At 45.7% G+C, this 13,161-nt stretch overlaps 1 protein-coding gene across 4 annotated transcripts in view; it reads right to left on the reverse strand.

The window, feature by feature from the left end:
• Positions 1-13,161, reverse strand: part of FLI1 (Fli-1 proto-oncogene, ETS transcription factor) — a 126,895-nt gene that overhangs the window by 2,720 nt on the left and 111,014 nt on the right. For all 4 annotated transcript variants that reach the window (XM_077756546.1, XM_077756548.1, XM_077756547.1 and 1 more), the window contains exons 6-8: positions 4,394-4,459; positions 2,661-2,720; positions 685-732 (exon numbers count right to left, since the gene is read on the reverse strand). In XM_077756546.1, the coding sequence (XP_077612672.1) occupies positions 685-732; positions 2,661-2,720; positions 4,394-4,459 (174 nt within the window). The remainder of the gene's footprint in view (positions 1-684; positions 733-2,660; positions 2,721-4,393; positions 4,460-13,161) is intronic.

Consider the following 13,161-nt stretch of genomic DNA (forward strand, 5'->3'; position numbering starts at 1 on the left):
CCCCCCCCCCCCCCCCCGCCAAAACAGGAAAGGCCAGGCACTAAAGAATGGGCCTGCAGACATTGGCTGCAGGAGTTCCCTGGGATGGGAAGGTGTGGGCTTTATTATTGCAAAGTTGCCGGTCAGCTCACACACTTGATCTTGGTTTGGAACTCATTCTCAATAAGAGAGCTATTCTTAATGACAAGCTCTTAAAATATGTTGCCAAATTCATTTTATCTGCAACTTTTCAGGGACACACTTCTTTCATAAGGCCGGATAACTGCAACACTTTCTGAAGTCAAGAATTAAATGCCTTTGGAACGTCTATTCACTTGTGACTTCCATGAGGACCACAACTGAGAACTCACTGGAATCGCTCACCTTTCTCCCTTACCTTGCCATCTTTCCCTACAAAAATTTCTACCCATGCCATGTATTGCTAGTCTAACTTCCATGCACATATGCAGTGCTAATATATTTGTTTTTCAGAAGTAGCCTCAGATAATGGAAATAACTACTATTAATAACAAACCCCAACCTCTCCCTTGTACCCTAAAGAGGCAGATGTTGACCCTTTCAAGGGAAAGAATACATGTTACTTCCTACTCAGGTGTCTGAACATAGGACAGAGGTCTCTGTGTGGCCGCACAAAGCTATGGAACATTCTGGAAAGAAAAACCTTGCAGGCCAAAGTAAACTCACCAGGGTTGGCTAGGCGACTGCTGGTCGGGCCCAGGATCTGATATGGATCTAAGGAAGCAAAAAAGGAAATTAGCTTCACTGTTATTAAAAATATAAAAACAACAGCATTAATAATACGAATACCCCAGGGTTTATACTTTTATTTCAGGATCATAGAAAAAATCTGATTTTAGAAAACTTTACTGCTTTTATGTGTAGACCTCAAAGAACTGGAACATAGTTATAGTTTTCACCCCCATAATTACAGAAACATAGGATACCAGCAGTATCTTTTTTTTTTTTTTCTTTCCATATTTGGTGTCTAACACTTGAAGATTGGGCTGTCATTACCAGAAACAGAATGATGAAACTGTATGGAAAGAAGCTGGCTAATATTCAGTCCCAATGAATAAGGAGAAGGATGGCTTATTAAATGGGTTTAAAGAAAGGTCTAATGATTCCTAATCTTTTAACAGCTCTGTACGCATCTCTGTTTCTGAGATATAGCTTAAAACACATGCGCCTGAAAATCAGGCAGCCTGGATTCTAGCCCCAGCTCTGTGGCAGACTAACTGATTCATTGGACAGTCTCTGGGTATTGGTTTTCTCACGTGCAAAATGAATGGGTTGTGCTACCTGATTCCTTAGTTCCCTTCTAATACCAGATTTGACCAGACTTGCCAGAATGAGTATTTAAGCTATAAAATGACTATTCTACATATCTCAGTTTACATAAAACTTGTGTGATTATTTAACTATAAAAAGAACCTTGGTGATATTGTTATGTGAAGTTAGTCTTCTTTTCTTTCAGGAGAGAATATCATGGTAACAGAGCTGGCTCATAACTTGGCCAGGTTGCAGACGTTTGGTGCAATTTTACTATTTTTGCAAATTGTAATTGCAATTTTTAAAAAATAACATGATCTTTGGGTTTCTGGTTACAACCATGAATTAACTTGAAAAGTCCTCAAAGCTACCTAGTCTACCTTCTTGCATCCTCATATATGTGTCACACATACACGTAGGACAACCAAAATACTTTTGGCAGGTAATGTCAAATGTTGTTGCTGTTGTTGGGAATTCTTTAAATTCACTGTGTCAAATCCTGTTTGGTTTGTATTTCACAGTCATCAGGTTCTTTCTTAACCTTCCTGATGAAATGTAGGTTAATTCTCTATTGCTCTACCTCTGGTAGAGATGGAAAACAATGTTCATCTGTCCCGAAGCAAGTGATTTGTCCAGAACTTAGTCTCAGTTATGTCACACAAAGAAGACACAAGGGTTTGGAAGTGGCCACAACAGCTGTCTTCAGATATAGGAAGGGTCTTCCTACAGAATGGGTGGAAGGCTTTCTGGAGAGCAAACTAGAAAAATTGATAGTAGTTAAAAGGAGGGCGACTTTGGCTCAAATAGTGGAAAGGAGCCTAGCGAAATAGTGAACTCCTTGTTGCTATAAATGTTCAAGTAGAGGTGAGGGAATCAAAAGACAGATGTAATAGAAGGATGTTATAGACCTAGTTGCATTTCAATACCAAGAGTCTCCAAGTCTATGGTTTTAGACGTTCCCCTGTCTATTTGTTAAGAAGACCCATTACAGGATGGGGGTCGTTTCAGAAGAAAGGTTTTGTGAAGCCTAAAAGGTTTGGAAAGCAGCTTGGGAGTCTGAGGCTAACAGCTCTAGTCGTCTCATAAATCAGCTGTGTGGCTTTCGGCAACTTACTCGACTTCTCTGGGCCTCACTTTATTTTACGAAATGAGGTGTTGGATCTTTTAATCTTTACATTTGTTCTACCTCTGATATCCCATGAGTGTTTACCTGTTCTAGGGCCTGCTACTTGTGATGCACAGATCTATTATAGGGAGGCAAATATAGACCCTCTCGGAAAGAGAAAAATGAAGACAAACGCTATCTCTTGTCTCAGCCCCCCTCAGCTGACCGCACGGAATCAACGGCTGGGCCAGGAGCAAAGGAGAGATTACCGATCACGGACAGGTACCTGGTTGGGGCCTTTGTTCAGTATTCTTACTCATTGCTTGTGCTCCTGCAAGTGGGGGACCTGCAGCAGGGAAAGAGATACAGTAAGTGGGGCCACTCTCCATGAGGGAAGGGAAGAAACTCTTGTTAAATCCAAGGAACGCAAATGTGCTTTGCCATTCATTTGTTCATCCACTTACTTTCTACTCACTCATTCATTTTAGTTTATAAATATTTATCTAGAATCTACTGGTGCTGGCAGTATTCCTGCGGCTAGAGATTCAGTAACGAACCAGCAGTTCTGGCAGAACTTACATTTTAATGGGGAGACAATGCTAAACAACAATAAACTTACAGTACAGCGTGTCTAATGGTGTGGCCGCTGTGAACTGCATTTTTAAATAGGAAATTGAGAGGTCCTTAATGGGACGGTGACCTGTGTGCTAGCATCACCTGCGCGTCATGCTTCGGTGTTTTGTGAGCGCCCCTTGCGGAACGTCTCACATACAGCCTTTCCACTGCCGCCATAGCTCCTCCATCTTAGATCTGAGCTGCTTCTTGCACGGTTTATGGCTCACTCTGATTCTTGCCTCACTACTCCCCTTCTTCCCACTGGTCCATATATGATATTTCGCTGGCTCAATCTTCTGAAACCATTTCACTCCATTTCACTCCACCACCCAAACACTCTAGTGAGTCCTCACTGACTAAAGAGTGAAGGACTGCCTTCATACTACCCTTCGTGCCCCTTCCTTACCTTTCCAGACTGCTCTCCCTTTGTGCATCTTATACTCCAGAAACCTGGAGTCCTCACTGACTGTCAGACATGTCAACCTTGCCATCTTTCCCTGGCCCCCACCTCTCTGAGGAGGGTCTGTCTTCCCCATCTCTGCAGGTCCAAATCCTGCCCCTTTTCTGAGAGCCAACTCAAATGGTCCCAGGCCCACAGGCCTTCCTTGATACCACCCAGATGGAAAGAGCCGTGTGTGTAACCCCTCTCCCCAGCCTGACAGACTGGCCTGTGTCTGGTTCATCTTTGTGAATCCGAGAGTGCCAGGTCTTGGGCCCAAAGTAAACAAACAGTGAATACATGGTATTGAAAGGGATCCTGGTTATTGCTTGGGCATCAGTTGGTCATCCTAACCCCTTCCTGAAAGAAGTCTCTTCACCACGGATTCATATGTTTGACTCATTTCTTCTTACAGATAGCAAGGTAGACACATTCTGGTTAGGAGTTTATAGTCATTCTTTATCCCTCCTCGCTTAATGGGAGATTTTTTGGGGTCAGACTTGAACACAGATGGATGTAGCAGAGCCCTGCCTTCTCCTCCTAAGTCTAGCCTCCACCTCAGCCCTTCGTGAAACTAGGGCAGGGAGGTTGATATGCTTAAGCTCCAACACTCTGAGGAGGAAAGTCACGAAGGGTCATTATCATGACATAAATGACTGGATCCAAATCCCACGACCTCCCATTCATATGGAACTCCTGAGAGTTCCTGAGAAGCCTTTCCACTTCAAAAATTCTAAAACCAAATGCAATGCAACAAAACAGAAGTTTGAATGAAAATCCCATTCTGTCTTTCAAGGAGCAGGTATCACCAATAGGCCTTAAACTGGCAGTTAATTTGGATGTCCTCCCCAAAGCCAGACAACTAATGTTCACCCCTGTCCTGCTCTATCTCACAGGCCTGTTCTCCAGCCCTCTGTCTGTAGAAAAAATGTTTTCCTCCAGATAATAGTGTGACATTTACTTACTTTTGTTGAGGCCAGAATTCATGTTATTGCTCCATCCTCCTCTCCTGACGGATTCATAAGAAGGGTCTGATGAAAAACAAGGAGAGTACATCAGCATCTCCTGCTTTTCAGAGCGGTTGCATGAGGATTCTCTTTTAGTTATCCAGAGAAATTTTGATTTAATCAGCAATGATTTCATCAGCCTAAGTTCCAGAAATGTCCTCTTCTCCCGGGGTACAGGTGGGAAAGAACATGAACGCTGACTAAAGCTGACGGAACAGGAAAGATCCTGAACCAGAAGTCGGAGGATTGGTCCAGGTTCTGTCCCTGCTACCATTTGTTGTAAGGCCTTGAGTGAATCATCAGACTTCCCCGAGCATCAGTATTCTCTAACATGGACATGAACATTGACATGGTTTGTCTGCCTTAGGGAGTTGCGGTAATGTTGCCAACTGCATGACTGTGTTCCCCCTCCCCCACCCGCCCCTGTATGCACAGGTGGATATCTCATTCCCTATGTGATGTGATGGCACTAAGAGGTGTAGGTTGGGGGGGAGGGTAGTTAGCTTATAAGGGTGGAACTCTCATGAATGGGGTCCGTGTCCTTATAAGAAGAGGCCATAGAGCTAGCTTGCCTTCTTCCAGCCACGTGAGGGTGCGAGAAGTCAATAGTTTCTAATCCAGAAGAAAGCTCACATCAGAACCCCACCAGGCTAGCACCCTAATCCCGGACTTCAGCCACTAGACACCTGGTAAATAAATATCTATCATTTATAAGCTGCTCAGTCTATGGTACTTTGTTACAGTGGCCCGAACTGAAGCAGGTTACAGTCAGATGAGATGACGTATGTGAGGTATCTTATAAAGTTTTGTACACATATAAATTAATACAAGTTTAGAAAGAAAAAGTGTCTATAGTTGTATAGCGAAGTCCTTTAAGCAGCTTTGAAGAGATGGGCAATGTCCAGATTAATGACTCCATAGGAAGGATATCTCCGGCCCATGGTGTTCCTAAAGGCCAACTCCAGCCCCTGGCATCAGCACACTGATGCTGGAGATGATAGCTCAGGGGCGTGAGCACATTGCAGGCTCTCCATGCTTTTCCAATGGTAGTGGAGAGGGCTGGGCCCAATGACCCTAAAGAAGGGGAGAAGGTCAGAGGTGTGGCTGAAAAGGGGGCAGGAACAAGAAATGAGGGCATGGAGAGACACTTCCCGCCTGGAAAAGCCTAAAGCCTTGCTCCTGGGTATCTTGGAGAACACTCCACTGAACCTGAACCTTTTGTGGTGCCAACCACAAACTCTTTTCTGAAAGAGTTCCACACTCCTCCATAACGGTGTTCAGACATTGCATAGCTAACTAGCTGGAAACTTCCTCTCTTCCTTTCTCGTGGGGGGGAGTCCCATTGCGATATTGAGCAGGAACAGCAGAAGAGCTTAAGGATTCAGAATTATGACTTTCAAAGTCTTTCCACAAACAACAAAGAAACCATAAAAGCCATCCGAACAAATGGAGCACAAACCTCATCAAACAACAGCCTGGCAGGGTGAGACACAACCGTCCTCCCCCACCCCTTCAGAGCCTCTCAGACAAATCAGAATAAGAACTGAGAAGATGGATGGGCTCAGCCTATTGCTTGTTCTCATCGGTTCTGGCTAAGAAGAACCAAAAGACAGGGACAGTTTTCTTGTGGAAAATTCCACAGGCAGATGCACATTCGGCCTGGTTCTGGAAAAGCCAGTGCAGTTTTTAAATTCCTATCTATAGCAACTGGCATGAAAAGCAAAACAGAAAGTGAGGGAGATAGGGATGGGGGAGGAAGGAAGAGAAGGTGACAAAAGAGAGACAAAGCTCAACCCACTGAAGTGGTCTGTTTTTATTTTTATTCCGCTCACCCCCCCCCCCAACAATTCCTCCTGCCAATAGAGTCTTCCTCTTGCTTAAAAACAAAACAAAAACAAAAACAAATCCCAGCTTGTTTATTTACAAGCCTGGAATGAGGTGAGGGCACTGATGAGCATCTTCTGGGGTGGCTTGCAAGTGTCCCCAGAAGGTATACAGTGCTAGGAGAAGCAGACGGAAAGGTGCGATTCTTCAAGATTGCTCTTTGGGGGCGAGGGGCAGAGAGCAAACGCTGGTTCAGTCTCCAATAATTTATAGCTGACCCTGGAACAACTTATACAAACGATCCACTTATACCTGCATCATTTACAGTATACTACTATACATGTATTTTCTCTCTCTCGTGGTTTCCTTGAGATTTTATTTTCTCTAGCTTACCTTATTCTAAGAATATAGCATATAACAGACATACAAAATATGTGTTAAGCAACTCCTTTATGTGAACAGTAAGGCTTCTGGTCAACAGTAGACTATTTGCAGCTAAGCTTTTGATCAGTCAGAAACTACGCACTGGTTTTGGACAGTGCAGAGCCCCCACGTCGTTCAAGGGGCAGTTGTAACTGGGAGATTGTTCTGCATTGTATTGTGTGCTTGACCAGAGCCTGGGTGTGAAGTAATATGGAACAAGTTCTCCATCCTTGCATTGAAATATGAGTAGACGAGTAAGATTGTGGGGAAATACAGGCCATGTGTCAAAGGAGTGGTGGTGATATTAGGGTCCACTGGAGGTTAAGGAGGGAGAGGTGAGTGTAACTGGGGCCATCTGACTTGAGTGGGGCCTCTTTGGGGAGGAGAGAGGGGGCAATGGGGGCAGGCACAAAGCAGAAGTGTCTGGAGAGATGAGAAAGTGGTGTCTGAGGTCAGTCATGACTGGGAGCACATGAGTGAGGCGAAGAGAAGATAGGGGAGAGAGGGCTGGAAGTGAGGGCTGAGGTCATGTTCAAGGCTGTGGTGATGGTAGCTAGCCAACTGCAGCGACCTTGGGCTGCAGGTAGTGGAAACCAAGAGAGATCGTGGGCGTGCAGCGCTACCATGAAAAAGGGTGTGGTGGAGAACAGAGTTTGTGGGGATGTGTAGGATGGATCGGAGCACCTGGGGAAGGAGGCGATTCTCATAGGAACAGAAAGTGGGATAGAAAGTGACAAGTTCATGCAAAGAGAAAAAAAGAAAAAGAATCAGTAAGTTCCAGGAACTGGTGTGTGTCATCTGCAGTTCTGACTCGACTTATGATTTACTGCACTGATAAGATCTCTGTCTCAGAGTCGACTTACTGTTTTTTTTTAGTCAATCATTATTCTACTGAAGGCTTCCACCCTATCTGACAGCTATGTTATATCCATTCCAAAGACTGAACTCTGGCCGTGGCTATAATTACCATCGACTCAACAACTTTTCCCCCGCTCCTTTATGGCAGGCTCCAGGAACAGAGCAAGCACACAAAGGTTACCGAACACATGGCTGAGTTCCTTCTCACCAATGGAGGGTGGCCAATGACTGGATTCTTCTCTCACTCCAAGTACCCAATCCTGGTTTGAAGTTGATGCTTTATCAGAAAAGTGCCGGGTACGCCCATCTTGCCTGCAATGCCCGGGGGCTGCTGTGCGATGCAGTTCTCCCAATGCCACACCTCAGGGGGAAAGCCTGGCTGTGAAGACTTCCGAAGTCCTGACCAAACCCAGAAAGGAAGGGACAGAAGCAGAGAGGCCACCAGCAATCAGCCTGTGCAGTTAACAGAGCAGTAAATAGCAAGGGGCAGCAGCCATCACCTGGTGCCTTTAGCCAATGGTCTCAATGGTCCCAGAGCCGAGTGTGAAATCAGGGCAACACCGACCACGTGGCTCCTCCCTTTTGCTTTTTCACTGCCATCTACCTGCATGGAAAATCCTGCCCCGGCACCTGAGTCCACAAAGGACACCCTGGGCCCGTTTATGGAGGAGTTTCACAAATGTACTCTTTGGGCACTAGCGTTCATGGGGACAGCTGCTACATGTAACATTTAAATGAAAACCAGTGTTTTTGGACTAAGTCCTCTTGTAGAGACAAAACATGGTGTTGGAGAAGACCAAGGCCAAGAACTAAGGTCTGGCACTCTGCCTCAGGGAGCTGAAGAACCAGGGTAGCTTGCGGATTAAATGAGATATCCAGGTAACCGCTTAGCTCAGTGAGAACATGGAGTCAGCCTCAGTACATGTTAGCAAGTGATATTATTATTGGCATCATTGTCATACTCCTAAGAAGTGTTTAGCCCCAGAGACATGTTTGCTAGCTCTACTGAATGTACATTAACTTCTCTTCTCCCCCGCCTCCTTACTCTGCTCTACTTATTTTTTCCACTTATCACCTAATTTAATCACTCACTCATATTTGTGGTTTATGGTCTGCATCTCCTGCCTGAACGTCAGGCCCACTGGGGTGGCAATCTTTCTTCTGTTCCCTGGTGTAACCAAGCACCTAGACCAGTGCCCCGCACAGAACAAGTACACACAATAATTCTTTAAATGAATGAATAAATCAACAAGGCCAATATGTTGTCCTTGCTCAGTATATATACTTCCTTTTATTGTTTGCTATTTCACTAGCTGAAGAGAATTCAAGGCCCCTACCCTGACTTTTCTTAGGTGATTCGAGTCTGGGTGATGAAGTGTATAGGCGTATGAGCTCTGTGTGCCCTCGGGGCATAATGGGCAAGCCTGCTACAGGCATAAGCTGAAACCTTGGCCCCACAGGGAAGTCAAGGAGTGGCCACCATACCTCTATACGCCTGCATTTTATTTTATATATTTTTAAACAATGTCATTGAAATGAGGGTTTGTTTCTTTTTCTCCCAAAAGTCACACAAGGAAAAACCTAGCAGTGTGGTTAGCTCTGGTCCCAGACACATGAACAATGAACAGAAATATATCTGTAACCAACATGACAAAGCCTAGACCAGGTTGTTAACCCAGCGACTCATATTTCTGCACAGACACCAACCCTTCCTGGGCCCAGTGCCTGGCTGTGTCAGAGCCCCTGACCCCCGCTGCCGGCCAACTCATGGAGATTTCTTTCGTGGGCTATTCCTGGTCCACACAGCAGCCTGAGTGTGCAGCAAGCCCTGTCCCCCACTGCCCCCAAGTATGGTGTGTGTTGTCTGCCTTCTGAAACTGTCTTCTTCTTTTTTTCCTTAAAGTATTTTCTTTTAAGTTTACTTATTTATTTTTGAGAGAGAACCAGTGGGGGAGGGGCAGGGAGAGAAGGAGACAGAGGATCCAAACCGGGCTCTGTGCTGACAGCAGAGAGCCTGACGCAGGGCTTGAACTCATGCATCGTGAGGTCATGCCATGAGCCAAAGTCAGACTCTAAACCGACTGAGCCACCCAGGGGCCCCTGAGAACTGTCTTCTGAAAAGACAGGCTAAGGTAGCAGCAGAGGGCTCAGTGTTCAAAAATGTGAACATTAAGGGCCAGCAGACCGGTGGACGATCTTCTAGGAGGGAGCAGATGGCCTTATCAGCAGAAAAATCACTCAGCCTCCGGCAAACTCACTCTCTGGCTTTATAGAGTACTAAGATGACAAATCTCATTGTGATTCCTCTTCAGAGAAGTCACCCAAACAGGTCCAGCTGGAGTCCATGGTTTTGGGCAGTCCTGAGATCAATTTTTACCAAAGCAAAGAGGAACCAGAGGCTTGTTCTGGAGAACCTGGGCACTACTAGGCATTGTCGATAATTCAGCCTCACGTCCATAATGGCCTGAACAGTATCTCCATTCTGTAATACTCGGTGTGGCCGAATCTGACACTAAATGGCCTCTCAGAATTCAGGAGAGCCTCCCAGAGAAGAGAAATATGAGCGTGGAGATTTTCATTTTTTTTTTCTGAAAAGTCCCTGTTGGAAGGGGAAAGCTTTTTCTGGACATGACCTTCTCATAGACATCCCAGTGTTAACTCTGTTTCTGTGTGAAGCTTTTAAACGGGTCCTAGAAATCTGGCCAACTGACTCACGAAAGTTTCTTTTTGCTCTGACGCCCACGGTTGGCTGTCTGAAGGCCTAATGTACCAGGGAACACGCAGCTCTCCACTTTGTCATGACCTCACCTGGAGGCCCAAGATGCAGTGACACCAGCACACAAGAGCCTCTCTCTTTATCCCCCATGACACGAGGCTACGCTCTCAATTTCTTGATGGAAAGAGATGAATTTTCCCTGAAACTTCTCGTCGAATTTCTGGTTGCCGTTGAAATTTGGCAGCACCTAACCCTGTTTATCCGGGGAAAGCCCGGCTTCTGAATGTAGACCTTTCAGCTGAAGAATGGACAAGGCTGCTCCTGCTCAGAGCAAGGGCTTCTCTCAGTCAGATCCGCACTTCCTCTCTTGAAAGAACGAGGATGCCAAAGGAGACCCAGAGCCCTGAACTTCCCAAGAATAAGCCAAGCCCACTCAGAAGAAGATACATCCCCTAGACTCTCCAGGGAAGAATTGTGTAGGGGAGCAACCAAATTTGTTGTTGGGACAAGTTTGGGCCAGATGATCCAACCCGGCGGTCCCGGGTTTTTCTGACAGGCCCAGTCTCCTAGAAGCAGGCCCTACTGGCCAATGACCCAACTCAGGCTGCTTTCTTCCAGGCTCTTCTTTGTGTTGCCTTTGACGCTGCCCCCTACCGGTGAAAGTCTGCTCTGCTTTCCAAACCTTCCCAACCCCCAACTCAGGACCAGCTTCGTATGTGCCACTGTCTCCATGATAACGGCTGCCAGCAACCATGCCCAATGTCTGACTTTCTGGCCTCGCTCTCCCACTTCAAAAACAGTGTGCAGGCAACTAGCACCTGAGCGGGGGCTGTTTATGCAGGACATAGGATGACTCCTGTGAAGGTATCCTTTTTCTGTGGTAGGCCTTGGGGTTTCTCCAGTGCTTACGATACTATGTTTAGAAGCAGTTGGCCCTGGGTTCAGATCCCAGCTCTGCCAATTTACTCTGCTGAGTGATTTTGGTCCAAAAGCTTCTCTGCTTTTTTGAACCTTGAGTTCTTCTTCTCTCAAAAAGATGAAGAACATATGTCTTATAGGATTGCTCTGAGGATGAAACAAACATTTGATGAAGAGTAACTTAAAAATATACACCATATACCTGTAGATTATTCAATCTTCCTTGCACCGCTAAAATGTTTATCTGGGTAGTTGAGGTTAAAAAGTTCATCAAGGAAGGCCTTGAAAAGGAAGACAAACCATCAAGAAGAAGAAATAGTTCCATTCCTGGGCTCCTGAATCAGTGATTCCCACTTGGAATAAAGTGTGGTGCTCGCTCTCTCTCTCTTTATTAAAAGTTTATTTATTTTTGAGAGAGAGAGAGAGACAGAGAGAGAGGGAGAAGCATAGAGTCCAAAGTGGGCTCCTGCTGACAGCAGAGAACCCAATGCAGGGTTCAAACTCATGGTTCGTGAGATCACGTCCTGAGCCGAAGTGGGACACTTAACCAACTGAGCCATCCAGGCACCCCAAGTGTGGATCTCTTTTGAAACAAGAAATAATTTGGCTAGGACCTTTGTTTGAGAGACACTACCCTAGAAGAGGGTGAGGGGCAGCGGCCATGGGCTGCCTGCTGGTATAGTAGGCTTAGGTGTTAAGAGTCTAGCATTTACTCAATGGCCACCAGTCCCAGGTCCCTGACCAGCCAGCCTCAATGCTCAGAGCTGTGTCCTCACCTCACTTCAACCCGTTCTATAGGGGCAGCCTGGCCTTCGCCCCAGTGGCATCTTATGTTCCAAAGAGCAACAGAAGATCTTGGCTTCTACTGAGACCTCAGGAGGAGGGAAATATCTAGGGAAGGCTTTCCTCAAACTTGGAACTCACAGAAAAAAAAACATCCTGGATCATATTTCCTTTGCTCAAGGATCTTGTCCTGGAATCCAAACAGCCTCGCAGACTCAGAATCAGCCCCGCTGCGTGGAGTATAATGGAGGTACTGTTTAAGATATTATATGTGTGAAGGGGAAAAAGGACATATGAGAAAAATGCTTGAAAAAAATGGATGGTTTTTAAATATGAAAAGTTTGGAAAGGCGAGTGGCACATTCACCAGGCACAGCCTTGCCACAGTCACGCGAGGCTCCCCGCTGAGCCTGGACCCTTCCTTCACTTTGTTTCTCCCATGGGCTCTGTGTCTGAATGACACAGGAGTCTAAATGGCCTATTTATTTTGATAAGGCCTCAGAGTGGGGTTTTTGGGCCAGCTTATGTGGAAAAGCAATTCATACTGACTAGATTAATTGGGTGTTTGCCCAAATTCCCCTCCACATTGGGCCATGTAGACACAACTGAAGTGCAAGGCTTTTTGGTCAAATCTGCCTCAGGTTTAAAAGGATTCCAAATAGCCAAAAGAAATGCTAATCGTTCACTTAGGTAACAAGGCTTGAGGAGAAATGTGAGGGGGTGTGTGTTGGACCCCTTCAGCTCTGCTGAGGACCCTGGTCTGAATGGCCTATGGTGTGGTTGTCCTCACGTCCTCTGGCCATAGGGGGTACCAGCCTGTGACTGCTCTATAAATCAGCTTCTTTTCAAGGCTCTCTGGTGATAGTCTGAGGTTTATTGTTCTGCCTTGTTCTGTCTTCTCGTGTAGTTCTTTGTACCCCCCTTTGCCTGGTGATAATCATTTGAAAGAGAGAGACTGTGTCTTCCTCACCTTTGTTTCCCTCGCTCACTCCAAGATTCTTCCCCTTCCCAATACTAGCTTATTGGACTTAATCTACATCTTTTATCCTACAACACATTCATCACCCAACCAAATTTTATTGAGTATTTACCACTGTGCTAGACACTGCTCTATGCACTAAGAATACAGTGAGGGCTAGACACACATCCCTGTTCTGTGGAACTTACATTCAAAACAAACAGTAAACTACATTGTATATGAGAAG

The sequence above is a fragment of the Crocuta crocuta genome, unplaced genomic scaffold (assembly GCF_008692635.1).
Source record: "Crocuta crocuta isolate KB4526 unplaced genomic scaffold, BGI_CrCroc_1.0 scaffold172, whole genome shotgun sequence".
Lineage (NCBI taxonomy): Eukaryota > Metazoa > Chordata > Mammalia > Carnivora > Hyaenidae > Crocuta > Crocuta crocuta.